The 19,898-nt window shown below is 58.6% G+C and overlaps 1 protein-coding gene across 1 annotated transcript in view; it reads right to left on the bottom strand.

Annotated features, from left to right (window-relative positions):
• NIBAN2 (niban apoptosis regulator 2) overlaps nucleotides 1–19,231 on the bottom strand; it is a 48,143-nt gene extending 28,912 nt beyond the window's left edge. Inside the window, exon 1 of the mRNA XM_070430621.1 lies at nucleotides 18,927–19,231. Within this exon, the coding sequence (XP_070286722.1) occupies nucleotides 18,927–18,981 (55 nt within the window). The 5' untranslated portion in view covers nucleotides 18,982–19,231. The remainder of the gene's footprint in view (nucleotides 1–18,926) is intronic.
• Nucleotides 19,232–19,898: the final 667 nt, after the last annotated feature.

The raw sequence follows: 19,898 nt of genomic DNA, 5'->3' as shown, positions 1-19,898 counted from the left end.
GACAACATTATTTCTTTTAACCCTCGCCCGGATGTGTTATTAAACCCTTTCTGTAGATGAGGACTCTGGGGCTCAGAGTTGAAGTGACATCACACGGGTAAAGCCTCGGCTCCCTGCTCCATCCCCGCACCTGGGCCTGCCCAGTCCACGGCGAGAACACAAGTCCGTGTGACTCCGCTGGGACAGTCCCCACTGGAGGGCAGCTCCCGGGGCTGGTAACAGGCCACTGGGCCTGAGAAGGACCCTGAGATCAAGTCCAAGCTCCCCATTGGACAGATGGGGAAACTGAGGCTGGGGGGGGGGATGGGGAGAATGAAGTCAGTGGGAATTCAGTACCCAGAGAGGAAAGCAGGCTCAGGTCTTGGGGTCTCTGGCCTGGAATGCTCTCCCAGAGCCCACCCCCTCCATCTGGCCAGGCACAAACTCACCTCTTCCTCCTCAAGCTCAAACGCCCCCTCCTCAGGGAACCCCCCCACCCCAAGTCCTATCCCCACAACCTCCTACCGCAGCCTCCCCTACCCTTGGCACTGTTCCCAGCCTCAATCACTGCGTCACTGAGAAAGGCTCCTTCGGGCTGGCTCCCCCCGCCCCCCCCCTCTGCCCCCCCCCCCGAGACAGACCCTGTCCACCATCTCGGGCACCCAGCATGCCCGGCCCAGGGGGTGCTCAGTAAACACATGCTGAGTGAACAACGCCCGGTGGGAGCTCATCCAGTTTCAGATGCCAAATTGGCTGTGCAGGAGGCTGCGTGGGCCTGGAGGGAGGCTCAGCAGGGCAGAGGTGGCCCGGCCTCCCCATCACGAAGGCAGCTTTGGGGCAAGGCGGCGGGCCAGGAGGAGCTGGTCGGGAGTTCTCACAGAGCCGCCTTTAAAGCTCTTCTCAGTTAGCAAATATTTAACCACAGCTCAGCTCAGCGACCCAAGTCTGGCAGGAAGCATGAGCTCTGAGGCCGGAGGGCCTGCGGAGGGAGGGCTGGCTGGAGTGTTCTGGAGAAACGTCAGAAACAAGGCAGACTGAAGACCCAGCCACCCGGGGCTGCCCTTTCCTCTACACCTCCAGGCTGCCCGGAGGGAAGAAGTCAATTCCCATCTAGACACAAACAGGGAAACAAAAGCCCTCTCATGCCCGCCGGCCCCTCCCTCGCTGCCCGTGCCCACAGCCTACAGTTGGCGGCTTGTTCTGGGGCCTAGAACCCAGGCGTCCCTGCTCTCTGGAAGCACAGACCCCAGCTGGGAGGGTGAAGAAGGAAGGGGTGCCAAGGCCCCCCCTCCAGCGTCCCCCACCCAGGACAGGACCGGCCTACCCACAGCCCCCCTGGTGCCCGCGCTGTGCCTGCCACGGAGGGCGCCCCTGCTGCTCCCAGGAGCACGCCTCGGGCTGGCTCCGAGGCTGGTGTCCTGCACCGCGCCCTGACACGGCCACAGCCACACCCAGGCCAATGGAGTCATGAAGAAAGGATCAAAGGGAGGGTCAAAGGCAGGTGGAGACTCCCAGAGCTGCAAGATCACCGGAGGGCCAGCCACCCCGCACTGAGCACCCTGCTCAGCTCCCGACCTTCTGCCCCCGAGAGAGCCCTGGCTGGGGAGCCAGACAGACACAGAGCACAGCCCAGCTCTGGGCTCCAGTGGCCGCCCGAGGAGCATCTATGTTCCCTGCGCGCGAGCTTCTTCCTCCTACGGCTGCTGTCATCGGGATGGGCACAGAGGGAGCTGCCTATGCGGATGACTGTTTTCTGTGCTGTGTTTCATGCCAATGAGTGGGGGCCAGCAAAGAAGAACCAGAACAGCAGCTACATGCTTGGGTTTCAATCCTCCTGGGCCCCCGAAGGTTAACTCATCAGAAAGGGAAAATGGAGAGAGAAATGAAGATTCTGAAAGCAGACACCCGACAAACCACATGCCACCAAACCTCAGCGACCAAACCCCGCTTGCTCCCTGGTGGTGGAGGTGGGTGGTTCCTTGTCTCTCCGAGCCTCCACTTCCCACAGGTGGACAAGGCCAAGGGAGAGGCTAGAGGTAAAAGTCCGATGAACTTCATGACGGCAGGACCATGTGTGTCTTGCTTTTTGGTACCTTGTAGTGATACCTTTTTTTTTTTTTTTTCCTTATCGCATTGACTAAGACATGCAGATCAATGAAAAGCCTCTACGGCAGTGGTTCTCAACCTGTGTGTCGTGACCCCTTTGGGGGTTGAACGACCCTTTCACAGGGGTCGCCTAAGACCATCGGAAAACACGTATATAATTACATATTGTTTTTGTGATTAATCACTGTGCTTTAATTATGTTCCATTTGTAACAATGAAATTGGGGGTCACCACAACATGAGGAACTGTATTAAAGGGTCGCGGCATTAGGAAGGTTGAGAACCACTGCTCTAGGGTTTCAACATCAATCTTGCTCAGTATTCGATGAATGGCTCTTTAAAGGGCTGAGTACCAGGTAGGAGCTGCTAAGGAAAAGAAGGAAGGACTTAGCTCTCCTCCCCAAATAAGAGTTGGATAATTCCCTGGGAAAGGAGACGCTGGGAAAGCCCAGCCATAGCAGGCGAAAGCCACGCTGGAACCTATTCTCAGTGACCCACCAGAGACAGATAAAACTCCAGAGAGGGCTTTCTAGCTAAGGTGCCCAGCGTGGGGCAGGCGGCTCTGCGAGGTAGAGAGTTCCCCATCACTGGAGGTGTGCAAGCAGAGGCTGGGTGGCCAACTGGCAAGCAGGCTGCAGAGAAGATTCTGTCCCAGGTGGGAGGTGAACAGCAAAAACACAAACTTTGGGGCCAGGAGACCCGGCTCTGCTGCTGACCATGACTTCCAAGCCTCAGTTTCTTCGTCTATAAAATGGGGAGAAAAAGAGTACACACCTCAAAGAGTTGCTGTGAGGAATAAGACAAAGTGTGAGAAGTGTCTGGCACTCTGCCTGACAGTGGGTGAGAGCCCGATACATACCAGCTGCTGTCCTAATAAGAGCCACTCACTAATAAATGCCAGTCCCTGTGGCCCAATTCTAACAGAAGGGCTAAACAGAGGCACAGTCCCCCACGTTTCATCAGCCGAGTGCCCTCTGACGGCAACATTCTTTACACTAAGTCCAGGCTACACACACACACCTGCCTGCAGTGCTGGCTCCCTGGGCCTTGCTGGCAAGTGAGGTGGGGGCAGGAGGAGAGTTCCTGCCTTTTCAAAGCCAGGGAGGGAGAGGTTGAGGTGGAGGGGGAGGGAGGACGGATGAGCCAATGTGAAAATTCACGATGTGTTTGCTGCTGGGCCAGAGGAAACCCAATCTGGGGCTGGAATGCCAGGGACTCGGAGCATGGGGAGGCTTTATGCAGATAGAAGATGAAAAGTTTATTCAAATAACAAGACTCCTATGGCTGCCCTCTGAGCCAGCAGAGGACACAGGCCCTGCCCCACCCTTGGGTCACCAGCTGCAGGTCTCCTCGGGGACCAGAAGGGGAGGTACCAGGAAAATCCCCTCAGAGGCCCTGCCAGCCGCACATTCCTTGGTCCAGGTGCCCGCATGACCCCTATCTGTCCGTGCTCCCTGAAAAACTGCGCTTAGCAACAGCCCAAGTTCTGTGTCTGCTTCCCAGGATGTGTGTGTGGGGGGGTGTCTCTTGTAGGTGTTTGGGGACCGGCTCATTATCTCCCCTGGAAGCAATGCAGACTCCAGGGGCAGACTCCAGGCGGTGGTGCAGGGCTAAGACCACTGGGCACGGACTGCCCCGGGTGACCTTGGGCAAGTCCCGCACACCTCCTGGCTCCCATCTCCTCGAGGGTCTGTCCAGTGAAGGGACTGACTTCATCGCACTGGACCCTCAAGGTCCTGACACCCTCAGACTGTGACATAAGACGGCGTTCCCTCCCCAACCCAGGACCATATGGGCAGGCCCGGAGGAGCCCGCCCATCAGGCTCGATCAAATTGCTCCAAGTTCCACCTGTCGACCTGGGTACTGAAAGCACTGTCCCTGACAGTCACCTCCCCGCCACCCCCGTGCAAGTCAGAACTCCCCATTAGTCATCAGCACAACTTTGCTTTAATAATTAACTGTTTAGTGTCTGTTTCCCCCACGAGGGCAGGGACCCAGTCTGTCTCATTCATGCTATATCCCCAGCACGGAGCACAGCACGCAGCACCAGGATTTGCCCCTGACTGAGAGATTACACCAGAGCGCCTCCACTCGGTCGCCCAGGCATCTTGAGGCACAGGGAGAGGATGGGGTTCTGAGAAAGGCCCGCTCAGGCCCGGCTGATGTGGCTCAGGGGTTGAGTGTCGACCTATGAACCAGGAGGTCATGGTTTGATTCCTAGTCAGGGCACAGGCAGGGGTTGCAGGCTCGATCTCTGGTACAGGCAGGGGGTGTGCAGGATGCAGCCGGTGGATGATTCTCTCTCCTCATTGATGTTTCTATCTCTCCCTCTCCCTTCCTTTCTGAAATCAATAAAAATATATTTAGAAAAGAAAAGGAAAGCAAAGAAAAGCCAGCTCAGGCCTGGGGACAGACCTTCCCCACCCTCGGGGTTAGCCTCAGCCAGGAGCTCTCCAGCCCCAGTAGGGCGCTTCCTGTACAGCTGGGGCCGGATCTGGAGCTGGCCAGGCTAGCTCAAGGTCACACACATCGGCGGCAGGAAAGGTCACCACCCCATCACACAAGCCGAGCTGTCACCTAAGCTCGGATCCTGAGTTTCCTCTCCCAGCAGATTCTGTCAAACGATACAGGACCTGCGAAGGGCCGAGAAATTGGAGCTGAGCAGGCCCTGCACTTGAGCCTCTCCTGCCCTCTCTGTGCGGGCACAGGGGGTAGGGGGTGGGGGGATCCCGCTGAGAGGCGGAGGCCTGGTCTGCTGACTCTCACTGGGGGCAGGCACATCACCCTGCTTCCGTGGCCCCCACCGAGGGACAGGTGTATGGACACCAAGAAACAACTACCAAAGTGTTGTGCGCATGGGGAAGCTGCTGCCAGGGCCAACAAGAACCGCGGCAAAACCACCAATTTCTGGGAAATTCTGGTTCCCCCAACACCTGCGCTCTCTGGGCTTTGGGCCTTTGCCGAGCTGCCCCTCTGCCCATGACCCTGTCTTCCTCCTTCAGCCTTTAGGTCTTGCCTGGACACCCAGCCCTCCCACAAGCCTCCCCTGACCTCCAAGTCTGAATTACCGCTGCTCCCGGGCTCCCAAAGATGCCCTTGTTCCGCCCCCTCCAACCTGGGCTGGAGCTCCGTGTGGGGTGTGTCCTCCCAGAAGGGGGTCCTTGGGAGGGTGAGGACAATGGCTACCTCCCCAACGGGCACCCACAGCCCCACACACGAGCTGGCATTGAGCAAGCTCTCGACCGTAGAAAGGATGGAGTAACCCTGTTTACCGCAGGGAGAAACACAAACAAGTCAAGTGCCCAGCACGAGAGGTTTGGCCGAGCAAGCTGAAATGCAGACCACTGGGGCCTAATGGAACATTCTGCAGCCATTCCACACACTGCAGGGGGCATGGCCCCTATGCGGTGCCCACACAACTGTTGCTTCTGCATCAGGAAAACGCCTGAAGTCCTTCTTCCTGGGTGGCAGGGTTATTGGCAATATCCACCTTCTTCCCATTATCTTTATTTTGTTTTCGTTGGTCGTTAGATAGCGTTTATGTAACAACAAGGACAGTTCTGAGGAAGCTCAAAGTTGAAAGCTCAAACTCCAGGAACCGAGGACCAGCCTTTGGCGGGTGCTGGCAGGTAGGAGCCACTGTGGGTCTGAGAGGGAGGTAAGAGCTCACTGCTGGGAGACCTGGCCTAGCACCATCCTGTCACCAGAGTCCGGGCAGCTGGGCTCCTTCAGGAGGGAACACTGCACCCCAAGTGGGGCAGCAACTCTCTTCTGAGTGTTCGCTCTGTGCCAGGCACCAGGCGAGCGGCATCCCTCGGAAAGCTCACAGCACTCGGAGGAGGTGATGGCCAGCCCCCCTGTACTGATGGGGAAAGAGAGCAGAGGACACACGGAAGACAGGCAGAGGGGAAGCCCTGAGCACCGCTGAACGCAGACTTCCAGCCCAGCCTTGGGCCTCGCACGCCCTCAGCAGCCACACAGGTCACCTGGGGTCTGGGGCCGCGTTCTGGCCGGAGTGGTGAGCAGGGTACCTAAGGGTGGCCGACTGATGGGTCGCAGACTCTCCCAGTGGAACGAGAACCCACACACACCTACCCTCACTGCCTGGCACAGCGAGGGGCTCCATACTGTGGAATCCATCCATAGTCTCACCCATCCACAGCCACAGTGCCTCGGGCAGGGCACAGAGGAAGTGCGGCCTCTATTCTTACTCACAGCAGCACAGGGCGAGTGCTTCAAAGCCCAGCCAATGAGTGTTGATGAGAATGGGCTCCCTACTCCCTGGTCCCTCTGCCTGGCACTCAAGGCTGCACCAGGCAGAGCTCCTGCCACTCTCTCTAGCCCCGGTCCCCCGGCCCCTCCAAGAACAGGCAACTGTCTGCGCTAAGCCACTCCCTCTACCTGCCTGGACCCCAACTGTGATGGCCAAAATCCATCCTGTCCTTCAAGACCTACCTCAAACACCCCACCCCTCCTTCCAGAATCTTCCCTGCTTTCTACCTCTTTCCCAAGCCTGCCCTTTGCAAGCCCTTTGGGGTTCCCACAGGCCAGAGTGGCTTAGATTCTGGAGTCAGACAAAAGAATCAAAATTTTCCCAAAATACGGTCAATAGGACTAGTCTTAAACTTTTAATATATTTACCATAAAAAAGAAATCTAGGGAGAATGAAGAAAAATAAATAATCCATTATCCTACGACTCCGAAAAAAATCTCTATTAGTATTTTGATGAATTTCCTTCTGTGTTTTTTTCTACATCTGTACAGACTTATACATTTGCAGACAAATAGAACTACATCTTCACCTATTGGCCACAGATTATGCCATTGAACATGACCTACTGATTGACATCCTTTTTTTTTTCTTGCCGTAACCAATGCTATAACGTAACGTAACCACTTGGCCACTTTTGGGTAAATTCTGGGTGTGGAATGGCAGGCAGGTTCACCAGGGGCTCTGAGCCGCCTTTCCGGTGTTGCTCCTACTGGTGGGGGCTGGCGAGGACCACCCTCCTCCGGCAGTCATTTCTGCGCAGCGTGAGGAGCACCCAGGGCTTTAGTCCCCGAGGCCTCTGTACCCTATATTTCTGCCTCAGGAAGCACCAAGAAAGGATTTCAGGGACTACAAAACCCAGTCCCCAAAGCCTGCAGCTCAGCTCTGCAGTCCCAGAGACTGTGCTCGCCGTCCTAAAACCCAGGAGTGCCGGCCCAGGCCCTGCATGGGGCCAGCAATTACTGACAGGAATGCGGTGCCCAGCGGGAAGGCACTGGGGCTGGCCCCCCCACCCACTCAGAGGACCCCGGACTGGCCCCTTGGCCATCAGGAGCCTGTTCCCTCATCTGTGACAGGAGAGCCAAGAACAGGCGTTGCTGTGACAACCCCACCATCGGGGCTCTGCGCGCCTGCGAGGGCCACAAGTGTGAGCCTCTAGAGGGTGGTCATTTGTCACAAAGACTTGCCCTCTGATAATAATTTACTTAATGACTGGCTGGTAACTGCTGCTCCATCTCTCCTTGAGCTCTACAGACAGGGCCCGGGCGAGCCGGATTTGGGTGTCAAACTCGTGTGCCCCTGTGACAGTGAGTCTGCGAGTCAGCGGGGGCACCGGGACCCAGGTGTCCTGTCCCCTGCCTGTCACACCAGGGCTTCAGTCCTGTGGGCCCTGGAACTGCAGAGGGACCAGGAACCAGGCCCCAGGACGCTTCCTCCCCCAGACTGGGCATCCCCTCGGGGCTCAAGGACAAGAACAAAGGGCTCAAAGCCAGAGTCAGACTGCGAGGAGCACAGGCCAGGAGGAAGGAAGCCCTGTGTGGCCGCCTGAGCTCCGTGCCTGCGGTCTCGGGCGTTCTTGGGCACCACGGGGCCCAAACCACTCCTTCCCGAAGGAAGAGGGGAAGTCAGAACCAGCCAGAGCTCTGCACCCGCCTGCATCTGCCCCACCCACCCCTCTAAACCCCTAGCCACACTTTGCAGCCACCAGACCCTTCATCCCAATAGCCCCGGGGTCCCTATCTGCTGCGAGAACTTAAACCTTGCAATGACACTGATTCATTCACTCCCCGCTAAGGAATTAAAGCCATTTAAACCAGTAGGTGTTAATTATAGCTATTGATCCTTGAGCATTGACTGTGCCCAGCCTCTGTGTTAAATATATGTAAGTGTGACTGATAAACACATATCATGCCATTTAAACTTTACAACCCCGTGAAGTATTATCATTCCCATGGTGCAGCCGATGAAACTAAGGAGTAGGACCAAAGGAACTGGGCGCGGGCGGGGCTTGGCTAGTGGCTGCTGGGCAAGCTCTGACCGAGCAGAGCGCTCGCTCGTGGTGTCATATCTTAGAGGAGAATTAGAACCACAACCACGCAAGGGCCCAGACTGCGGGTGGGGCCGAGGGAGGAGTGCCCTTGGCTGCAAGGGCTGGTCCCTGGGTCCTGCAGGGCCGCTGGGGTCTGGGACCTCACCCAGAGGGCGTTCCAGAGTCACCCAACCCCTTCCCTTAACCATGGGAAACTGAGGCCCAGAGTGCAGGCTACACAGAGATCCCATTCAGAGCTGGGTCTGAAGGGGGAGCGGGAAGAGGAGACAGGGGAGCGGGAGGGAGGGAGTAAAGGCTCTGCCCCTAATCACACAGGAAGTTTGCTGGCCGGGAGGAGGGAGGGGGGCTTCAAGGGGGGAGGGACAGGACGGGGCGGAGGGGGGGGGTGGCTCACAACCAGACAGGCAGCCCAGCCCCCACCTGTGGGGAAGGCCCAGAAGCAGCTCCTCTCGGATTCTGCCTCGACCTCAACAGGAAAACAGGAAAGCTGAGCTGGGCCCGTCCTGCCTGACTTGGATGGGAGGCTGGTCTCCCAGGAGCTGGCCGAGGCTCAGGTCACTGAGAAAGTAACCCCTCTGCTCAGGGAGCCGCGCCTCTGGCTACAAAGAAGTGAAGAGAGTCTGAGGTCCCGGCTGAGAGAAAGGGCTCCTGTGTTCGACCACTCGCTCAGTCTCCCCCACCCTCACCCCCTCCTGGAGAGACAGGGTCACTCCCATTTCAGAGACGGAGCACTGAGGCCCAGAGAGGAGACGCCCTGGACCCTGGACGGAAGTCACACAGTGAGCTGTGCCTGTGCTGAGCCACGCTGAGCCTGGAGGGTGGAGCAGTGGTCACCCTAGGGGGTCAGGCGCCCCCTCGCCCCCTCCCCTTTTCCTGGAAGCATTAAATGTGGGAGTGGGGGTGGGCTGGGAGGGGAGCAGAGCTTTGGCTTTTTTAAATCTTCCGCGACACCTCACTGTCTGCGGCGGGCGGACAGGCCTGGGCTGTCTCCCCAGACACTGGCCTATCTGTGAGGCCAGCACAGAGCGGCTTCTCTCTCCCTCTCGGAGGGCTGTTTACTCGGTTCTCCAAATTACAACCTTCACAGCCCCACCCAGCCGCTCACTCCTTCCCTGACCAGCCTCTGCTGTCTGGGGCCGGCCATGGGGGCAGAGGGACCCAGGAATGGAAAGGGCTTGGTGCTGGCGGCGGGGTTCCGACCCATTCCACAGCCTCCAAGACCCTGGGTACCTCCCCTTCTCTTCTGAGCCTCCGTTTACTCAGTTACAAAATGGGGGGAGGGATGGTTAGATGCCGGCAAAGGGTCCTTCCTGCTAGGAGGAAGCAGGGCCCGGGCTAGACAAGAGAACAGCCCGTGCCCATCAGACCAGTTCCAAACTCCGCCCGGCGAGCTGTGGCCGAGCAGACCCAGCAAACCTTCCAGGCCGCTGCGGCTCCCCAAACCTTAAGCTCTGTTCTCTTTTCTCCCCACTACCCCAAGCATTCCCCCAAACCAAACAAAACGTGAAACAGAAGTGCAATTGTCAGCTCGCTCCCCTCTGGATGGCCCATCACCCCTGAAGTCCCTGGCAGGCCAGGCAAAGGACACAGCTCCTCCCAGAGCTCAGCTACAATGGAATTGCCACTTCCCATGTGCCGGGACAACTGCCTCCCAGTATCCACACAGCCAGAGGCAGGATCACCTTCTCATTTCACTGACAGCGGAGGCTCCGAGGACAGTAACAGGCCACGGGGTCCCTCGGTGGCAGAAGCCAGCCACCTCCCCGTCGAGGTCAGACACGCTGCCTCTTGAGTTGGGCTGACCAGGTGTTCAAAGCCAACGTGTACACTTGGTAAAACATAAAGAGCCACTCTCTCTGTAACGCAAACCACACTGCATCCAGCCTGATGGAGCTTCTCGGCTGGCCTGAGTCCCATGAGCTCCTGTCACTGCTTCAGAACCACCACCAAGCTTAGGCCCTGAGGCGCCATCCCCACCGCCCTGCTCAGGCCCTCGGGCCAGCACAAGACAGCTCTTCCTTCCCCAGCAAGATGGCATCATGCCATAAACATTTTCTAGGCACCTGCGCTGTGCCTTCAATGCAGCCCAAGATCCACAGGCTCCCAAGAAGTCAGAGGGCACTAGAAGGGCACTCGAGACGGTCCTGTGCCCATTGCACAGAAAGGCAAAGAGAGGCCAGAGAGGAAGAAGGGCTTGCCAAAGGTCACCTGGCACCAGCCCTGGGACTCTTCACCTCTAGCCTGCACCCATATGGCTCCCGGAAGGTGGTGGAGCACAGGGGATGAGTAGTTTCCTGTTCAAGGGACTCCTCTTTTAGAAGATTCTGGCTTAACAAACACGGCGGGGCACAAACAGCTCTGTTCTGCGTTGGGTGTGCGGAGGAAGGGCAGCAGCTGTGGTTGGCTTGGCCACAGATGTGTGGGTGGGAAAGTGGGGTTCACACTTTGCAAACCACAATCCATTCTCCTCTGCCCCTCCTGAGTGCCCAGTTGCCCACTGGAGCCCCCGCCCCTGCACATGGACCCTGCACCCACGCCCTGGCCCAAGCCCTGCACTTAGCTCTCCCTGAGAGGAGGGGCTCCAGTGGCCAGTCCTTTCATGGACTATGCACAACAGTAATAGCTAATGGTGACAGGAGCCAACGCTTCCTGAAACCCAAAGAGCTCTGCCCACATCATCTCATTGATCCCTCGCAACCTAGCAGGGCTGGGCTACCTTATGCCCACTTTACAGATGAGGAACCTGAGGCCCAGAAAAGAAAAAGGCCCTGTCAAGTAACAGGGTACTGAGACAAGATCTCAAAACTAGGTCCTCAGAACCCAGGCCTAGCCCTCTTCCCACTCTGCCCCGGGAAAGGAAGGAGGCTCTCACACTCAGAGCTGCCTCAGAAGGGAATGAGTCTCCTGTCCCAGGAGGAATGTGAGCAGAGGTGGACCACTGGCTGCCTTGATAAACCAACCCAACAGCGCCAAGAAGAGCAGACAGCGGATCTCCCCGACCTCACACATCTCCATCACGGCGGCCTGGTTGTTCCATCTCCCCCATCCACACTGTCTCCTGACTGTGCCCCACCCCCATCCACACTGGCTCACCACTGGGTCCTCCTCTCATCTCCCCTCACGGACAGCTGACCTGCCTGTGCCACTTCCGCCTGAAAATACTCTGAGGCCTCCCCATGACCCTCAGGAAAAAGTCCCCTCCTCTCCGAGGTCAGTCCTATGGCTCCCTCCACTTCACCCTCTCCCTCCCTCACCCACTAGGCCACGCCTCCCCTCACACTTTCCTCGGAGGTCTGACCCTCTAAGAAGGGCAGGGGCCATGCAGGAGTTTGTGTATCAGCGTGTCTCTGGTGCCTAGCACAGTGCCTGGCACACATAGGTGCTCAGTAACTATTGATTGAATGAATAAAAGAAGGACCAAGTGTGTCTGGGACCAGAGCTCACAGGCGTGCAGACCGGGACCCTCCACCTCAACTCACACCCAAGCCCACCCAGCCTGCCTTTGGAAGGCATCCCGAGTCCCTGAGGAAAGGGTTCTCAGAGGCAGAGAATGCCCAGGAGTAGATACTGGTCTTCAGGTCACAGAGGCACAGAAAAGACACAGAGAGGCACAGCTGTTGGTCCAGAGTCAACAGGACCAGGCTGGAGATCCGAAAGTCTCGTTCTGGACACGCGGCCAGGCAAGGGGGTGTGTTCCCCTCTGTCTGTCACTCATTTGTTCTGTGTGTCCTGTCCAGTGCAGGGCACAGTGCGGATGATGTACAGCGACTGACTCTGCAGTGGAACCATGGCCTCTGGAGCGCCATCCTCCTGGTACCTGCTGACGGCCCCAGGTGTCCAGAGCCGCGGGCTGTGCTCCTCAACCTGGGGCAGGCCAACTTCCGGGGCACATGGAAAGGGGCTGGGGGTGCCAGAGGCCCCAGGACAGACCTGGCACATCGCCCTCAATGAAGTGCCAATCAGAACAGCTACCACCCACTGTTCTCACCGCTCACCAGCCCCGTGCCTCCCCGTCCAGGCCGGCACTCCTCTCTCCGATCATCTTCTCTCACAGAGGACGCTGAGGCTCCGCAAAGGTGACCCACTTGTCCCAAAACACAGGTCCATCTAGTGGCAGAGCTGGGCCCCGAACCTCTCAACTCCCTGCTTCTTCTAACTCACCATCCACTGTGTCACCAGGCAGTGGGCCAGAGGCAGTGTATCTCCAAACCTGGACAGTTCCCAGCGGGTGGGACCAGGTGCGCCGGAGAGGTAGGCACTTCCTGCTCTTCCAGTTTTAAAATCTGTGAGATCAGAAGATTGCAGCCTTCCTGACTCAGAGCCTAAGATTCTACAGGAGGGGGGCTCGGCTCCGCAGCTCTGCGAAGGTAGGTGAGAGGAGTGGTGGAGGTGGAGGTAGGCATCTGCCTTCATTATTCCTCAGAACTAGCCGGCAACCCTCCTTTCCCAGGCAGGGAAGTGGAGGGGGTGGGGCGGGGGAAGGGGAAGGCAGCTCAGGAATTTGTGCAACCCGCAGGATGCTGCTGCCAGAGACCCAGGGCAAAGTGAGTCATGAGCTGTGCCTGCGGAGGAGGAGGGGGCAACGTGAGGGAGAACAGGACTGGCCAAGGAGGGACTTAAGTCTCAGAATGAGTAACGACAGAAGGGATAGATTTGTGCAACCTACAGGAGACTCTGACACATGCAGCTCTGTTCCCACTCAGCTCCCCACATCCTCACGCCCGCCCCGCCTCCCCCCCCCCCCCGATTCCCCCGGGTCCCCAATGCCTGCTTCCTGTCAGGACCTTTTCCACGTAGCCCCCCTGACCAACCTGGTGGTTTGAACAGCTAAGACCTCGGACTCCCAGGTCTGGGCCTGGGCCGGCCACTGGCTTGATCTACCTCCACATGTAAAATGTTGGAGAGGGCTCAGAGGATGAGGATCCATGAGGTATACAGGCAACGGAAGGCCTGGCACATAGTAAGTGCTCAGTTAAAGGGTGACTAATCTTACAGAGACTGTTCAGAGACTCATACAGCCCCTCCCTCCTCCATCAACCACCATCTCCAGGCAGGAGACCTATCAACAGAGTCCTTGAAGGTACCAGCTGGGGAAGCAGCCCGAGTAAGTGGTCACACACCCCCAAAGGTCAATGTCATCAGTACATGTCCCCAGCTCACAGGCAGTCCCTTTGAGCCCACTACCTGTGGAAAGATGCTCAGAGGTGTCGGGAGCTCCCAGGAAGAGCCCCCCTTGAAAGGCCCAGATCGGTGTAAGCTGCCAGGGGAGAGTGGGGCCAGAGGATGAGTCTGTCCTCAGCAGGAGAGCTGGACAGGGCAGAAAAGGTGGAAGCAAACACAGTGACTCGGTTTGCCCCTGAAAGCCCACAGTCTGGTCACAGTGAGACATGGCAAAGCCCAGCATTAGGGGAAAGGCTAAGGAGGTGGCCTTTCTGTGTGGACGGCCTCAGTGGCACAAGAGGCAGCCTTTGGGAGGTTCCAACGACCTATATATACATCGTTCAGTGGAAGAAGCAAAACACAAAATGAGTCGTGGTCTCAGCAATGTATAGCAATAAACACAGAAGGGAAAGCCACTAGAGAACAAAGTGGTGCCCTGGCCCGTGTTGCTCAATGGTTACAGTGTCTGCCTGCAGCCAGAGGGTCTCAGGTTCAAGTCCTGGTCAAGGGCACCTACCGCAGTTGCAGGTCCAATCCCTGGCCAGACAGGTTGCCTTCCATCGATTGGGAGGCAACCGATCGATGTGTCTCTCTCATATCGACGTTTCTCTCTCCCTCTCTCTCTCTCTCCCGCCCCCTTCTTCTTCCTCCTCCCTTCCACTCTCTCTAAAAATCAATGGAAAAAATATCCTCACTCCTCAGGTGAAGATTTTTTTTAAAAAAGGAATAAAGTGGTTATCACAGGACGGCAAGTGATGCCTATTCTTGTCTAAACGTCACTATTCGGAGGCAGGGAGGGAGGGCCGTGGCCCAATTTGGGTCTAGAACGGTCTCTTTGGCAGTGCGTACGGGAAGAATGGAGGGGTGAAGTGGGAAGGATGGAGGGGTGAGGCAGAAGGCAGCTCCTAGCAGGCTAGGCCGGAGGCCTCAGCAGTGAGAAAGGACAGAGTGGAGGCTGGACAAAGGGGAGGGCAGGGTCAACACCAACAAAAGCACATTATGTAAGAGACACAAGAGCAGAGCAGAGTCCCCAGACGTTTCACCCCAGGGACCGGCCCAGACCTTGGTAAGGGCAGCAGCCCAGGTGGAGCCGGCCAGCTGGGTCTCTCTGCAAAGCCCAGGCAGCAACTAGGAAGCCACCCACGTGGGTAGGGGGTGGCCGAAGCAGACACCTCCATCCCTTCACTTCTGGGACCTACAGCCACTTCCTAAAGTGGAGAGGCAAGTTTTTAAAACCGATTTGGAAAAGGGCTCAATTAAGCAAACAAGACACCCGTACCGACCGGAAGGGGTGTCCCATGTTAACAGCCTTTTCAGAGGCGACGCATCAAGACATCAACACAGGACCCAGGAGTTCCATTCTGAGGCCTCTGTGACCCTGGAGGCAGGCTCGGGGTATGGGCTAAGAGGTTCGGGCAGCGCGCTGATTACTGGCCAAACATTGGAAACAACCCACATGTCCAGGACAGGGGATGGGCAGAGAGAAGTTCCCCCCAGGAGGACGAGGCAGACGTGTGTGTCCTGACATGGAGAGATGTTCACAATATACTGAGCGAAAAAAGTCAAACCACAGAAACACATAATTGGGCCTCTTTTCATAAACAGAGCTAACTGCATGCGTACACAGAGCTGGAATCAGTGACACGCCACACTTGAGTGATTTCTGCTGGGAGTGGGATTGAAGGGAGGGAGAGGGAGGGAGCTTTGGGCTTGCTATCTCACACTCCCGCATTGCGTGTTCGATGGCCCTGCGGCCACACAATGTTCCCAGTGGATGCAGAGAGATGGCAAGGACTGGAGAAACTGGGCGTGACGACTAATGGGTAGAGTTTCTTTCAGGGGTGATGAGAATGTTTGAAAATTGATGGCGGTGATGGTTGCACAACTCTGTGAATACACACACACAAAAACATTGACCTGTACACTTTAAGTGGGTGAATTGTCTGGCAGGCGAATTATGTTTCAATAAAGCTGCTCTTTCGAAAAAGAATTAGCAAGGGGAAAGGTGAGCTTGGTGGAAGGGAGGGGCACAGGTGCGGGCAGACTCCCTCACCAGCCCTCTCAGGTGATAAACTCTACGGTTGTGTGTGTGTGTGTGTGTGTGTGTGCGCGCGTGTGTTGGGGGTGGGGAGTTCCTCAGCCCCCACAATCTTATCCTGCTCAACAGAATTTCTAGAGCAATGGAGAGTCCTTCAAGGCTGTACTAGAGGCAGAGAGCCCCTCCAGGCAATGCCTGGCTTTCTGCTAACGGCACGCACCCGGCCCTTACTTGCACATCTTGAGCAACAGTGAGCTCACTCCCTCGCCTGCTCCGTCTTGGTTTATGTGGCTCAGACCATATGCAAAGAACCCCCCATACAGCTCTGACACGGGCCACGCCGGCACTTCCACGCTCTTGTCCTAGTCCCGTCCTCTGGGCCCAACCCCCCACTTCACCTCCTAGTTCCTGTAGGGTTCCCCACACTGCCCTCCCGCTCCAGGTAACCCACCTCATCTCACACACATGCCAACATGGAAGGAACCCAGGCATCAAGGCTTCTGAAAACCTCGGTGAATTCTTGAAGCCAGAGACCCTGACCCCAGGCCTGCACACCCCTCAGAGAGATGGGACCTAACCCACAGCTACCATTGCCCCCTTCAAACTCCAAACACCGGCCACGCTCCTTGTCCACCAGAGAATCAGTCACAGGGAGTCAGTGACCAGCTCCATCCTAGCAATTGTTTGCTGAGCCCTTCCTATGCCCCAGTCACTGGGCTGCGTTTCTCACCTTGCTTATCTTATTAAATCCTTACAAGAGGACTCAGTAGGAAGGGACTACGAGTGAGTCCCACTTCACAGATAAGAAAACTGAGATTAAGATGCTGGGCCAAGGTCCTGCCAGCTAAGAAGCCTGAGGAGTCTGTGTGAGGACCCTGAGCTGGCTCAGGTCTGGAGGCGACTTGCGGGGGAAATCTGGGATTGTTCGGCTCTGAGCTGGGAGGGACTGCAGCCATCAGGCGGCACACCTCTCCGTTCTCAGCTGGGGAAACTGAGGCCTGGAGAGAGCAGGTGGCTGCCCAGGTGACGCAGGCCTCCTGGCTCCCGGGCCGGGGCTCTGTCCTCCGAGCAAACTAACTCCCTCAGGAAAGCAGGCGGAAATCGTCCTGCCCCAGCCCCACGGGCCCTGGTGTGAGAACAAGCAAGCCCCTGCCTGCCAGAGGCTTTGAAATCCCAGGATGAAAGGGCCTGTGACAGCGAATCAGCAAAACAGCACCGTGGGCAGGAGCACGCCTGACCCCTGCCAGGACTTGCCCGCTGGCACTCACCTGCTCACCTGCTCAGGGGGCGGGCCAGCCAAGCCACAGAGCCCTAGCCGGCCTCGGAGCTCAGAGCACTGTGGGAAGGGGTGTTCCGAACCCTGACGTTTCCACAGGGGCGGCCCCAGCTCTCCTGGGCGAAGAACAGGCCCAGGTAGGGAGGGCACTGGAATTTTAATTGCCTGGCATGAAGGTGCCCACTGCTCTTTGGGTGGAGAGAGGAGGTGCAGGGTCCCCGGAGGTGGCAAAGGCAGGCCCGCATTCGCCTCCAGCAGAGATTTCTAAGGCAGCTCACTTCCCTGGGAGGGGCTGGAGGCTTGCTGGCTTCCTCCCCGTCCAACCTGCCACCCCCACGCTGCAGGAGCCCCTTCAGGTGAGCTCCGACCAGGAATCTGAGGCATCTGAAGGGGGTTATTAATAGCACTGAAGTGTTGAGAAGAGGGAGGCCAGCCCCCTTCCACCCAGCCTGGTATCCACAAAACAAACCAACCCCGTCCAGGAGAGGACACTTCACCTTTTGTGGTCCCAGCCTCCCCCGCTGTACCTGGCAGGGGAGCGGAGGGGGTGCTGGCCGTTCTCAGCCCAGGAGGTGGGAGGAGGGGAGAGCCAGAGTGGGTGTGGGGAAAGGAAAAACCCCACTGAAGAAAGTGAAGCACACCCCACCCAAGCCGGGTGAGGGGCCCCAACAGGAGGTCGTGAATGGAGGGACTGTTACAGAGCCCCAGGAGGCTGCCACCGACAGGGAGGGAACAGGAAGACTCCGCCCTGGCCTTCCCCCTCCCAGAGTCCTTGTCCTACAAGCAGAGTTCCAGGACTTAACCCCCTGCTGGTCCCAGGCCTCAGAGGATCTGACTCATTTCGACATCACCCTCATCCCACCCTCATCTCGGCCCAGCCCCAGATTCTGGTACAAAGGGGGAGCTTAGGCCATGGGCCCAGGACCACAGCCACCGGACAAGCCTTTCCCAGGCCCTTCTTTGTGCCCGGAGGGCATGGGACCCGAGTTAAGAGCCACCTGGTCCCTGTTCTCAGGGCAGAACACAGCTGTTGAAAGTTCTCTACGGGGCAATCAAGGTCCGTGTAAGCGGACACAGTGCTCCGGGCACAATGGACAGGGAGAGGCAAATACTGGGGGGAGGAGTGGTCTCCTCTTTCCATGGGCTGCCCGGCACCCACAGGCACCAGCAACCTGTGTATGGTGCCTTCTCTGTGCCAGGCTCTGTGCCAAGCAAGCTACGTAAGTTTTCTCACTTGAGTCTCTCAACAACTCATAACTAAAGGAAGAAATCATTCACCCCATTTCAAAGAGGAGAAAACTGAGGCACCAGGACATTCAGAGGCCTGTCCAAGAACTCAGCCAGGCAGCCTCACCCAGGGCAGGGAGGTGAGCCACAGAACTGGGGTTCCCAGCTTCTCCCCCTCTCCATTCTCTCGGGCTGGGGAGGAGGAACCGCGGACTCTGCTGCAGTCCCAGGTTTCCCCCAGGGAACAGCAGGAGCACCCTGCTGCCTGAGCCACAGGATGGGGTTCTGACCCACCCCTCCTGCGCACCCCGACTATTCCTAGCCCCACTGCCCAGGCTCAGTCCCAGGCATCTATGGGCTCATCCCTGGAAGCCTCAGCCACGTGTACTGGGGCCGGGGCCGGGTTAGGGAGAGCTGGGACGGGGACAGTTAGGAAAGGCGGGCTGAGTGGGCCTGGAATGCTTCCGGGCGGGATACCCGAGGGGGGGGGGCTAGGACACCCCCTTCCCCCTTCCCCCCATAGCTCGATTGGGGTAGTGTGTTGGGGATCCGACGGGACTGGCTCCAAGGGGGTTCCCTTAGCGGGGAGAGGGTGTCAAGTCCCCTCGGGAGGGAGAAGGATGAGCTCCGACGAGGTTGGGAAGGGGCGCCCAGACGTGGAGGAGACAAGCTCGGACGAGGGACTTGGTCCCAGCCGTTGCTGCCCGGCCCGGGGCCTGGCCCTCCGAGACCCCAGCCCCCGCGCGAACGGCGGGCCGGGGCGGGGGCGTGGCCAGGGATCGCGGTCGGACCCGGGCGCGCGGCAGGGCGCGGGACTCACCTGCGATCTGCTGGCGCCGGGCGTCGTCCAGGTGCGTGGACAGCACGTCCCCCATCGCGAAGGAGAGCCGCGGCCCGACCCCGCCGCTGCCCGCGCTGCTCAGGCGGACGCCGCTGGCGCCATGAAGCCGACCCGCCCTGCTCCCGCCGCTCCCGCCGCTCCCGTCGCCCCGGCTGCGGCCTCCGCTCTGCCCGCGCTCGGCTCTGGCCGCGTCGGTGGGGACAGCCCAGCCCCGGCCCCGCCGCGCCCCGCCCCGCCCCGCCAGGCGCCGCCCCCGGACCCGGACCGAGCCCCGCCCCTCCTCGGCCCCGGGCGGGCGGGGCAGGCGGCGGGGACGCCGGGACAGCGGGGCAGATGGAGACAAAGAGCTGATCGGAGACGGGAGACCTGGAGAGACGCGGAGAGGCGCGCGGGCCACGGGCCTCACCGAAGAAAGAGACGGGCTGGGGGGCATCTGAAAGAACGGGGCGCCCTGGGCGTCACTCCCTCCTTCCCTGGGCGGGGAGACAGCCCCGCCGAGGAGGACGTGGGGGGCTGGTAGGGGGCGCTAGGCAGGAGCGCGTTTGCGCCCCCTCTTCCCTGCACCCTGCTCTCCCCAGCCCCGCCCGCCGCGGCCCGAACCCAGGAAGTTCCCGGCCTGGATCCGACCCGCCTGGAAGGTGTGCCCTCCCGTCTTGCACAATGTGCCGGGGAAGGGGCGGGGCGGGACGGCTGGTGCTCTAAGGCGTTCTTGGTCCCAGCGATGGGAGGACATTCCTCGGGCCCAGCATGTGGGTACTTCCCTCGGGCGGTGGTGGCTCGTGGGACAGGCCCAGGGAGGAATGGAAAAAATAATAGCCCTTTCCAGTTGGCCTGAGACTCAGATTCAAAACCCAGGGACCCGCCCGCAGGCATGGACTTGGGGTGCCAGGCCTTGCGGGGCTGGGTTGGGTGGATCGCGGGGACCAGAGGAATGTGTTTCAACCCTAACCT

This window comes from Myotis yumanensis, unplaced genomic scaffold (assembly GCF_028538775.1).
Source record: "Myotis yumanensis isolate MYYU_CA2020_CCGP unplaced genomic scaffold, mMyoYum1.0.hap1 SCAF_12, whole genome shotgun sequence".
Classification (NCBI taxonomy): domain Eukaryota; kingdom Metazoa; phylum Chordata; class Mammalia; order Chiroptera; family Vespertilionidae; genus Myotis; species Myotis yumanensis.
Note: the sequence above shows the minus strand (reverse complement) of the source record. Positions and strands in the feature narration are given on the sequence as shown.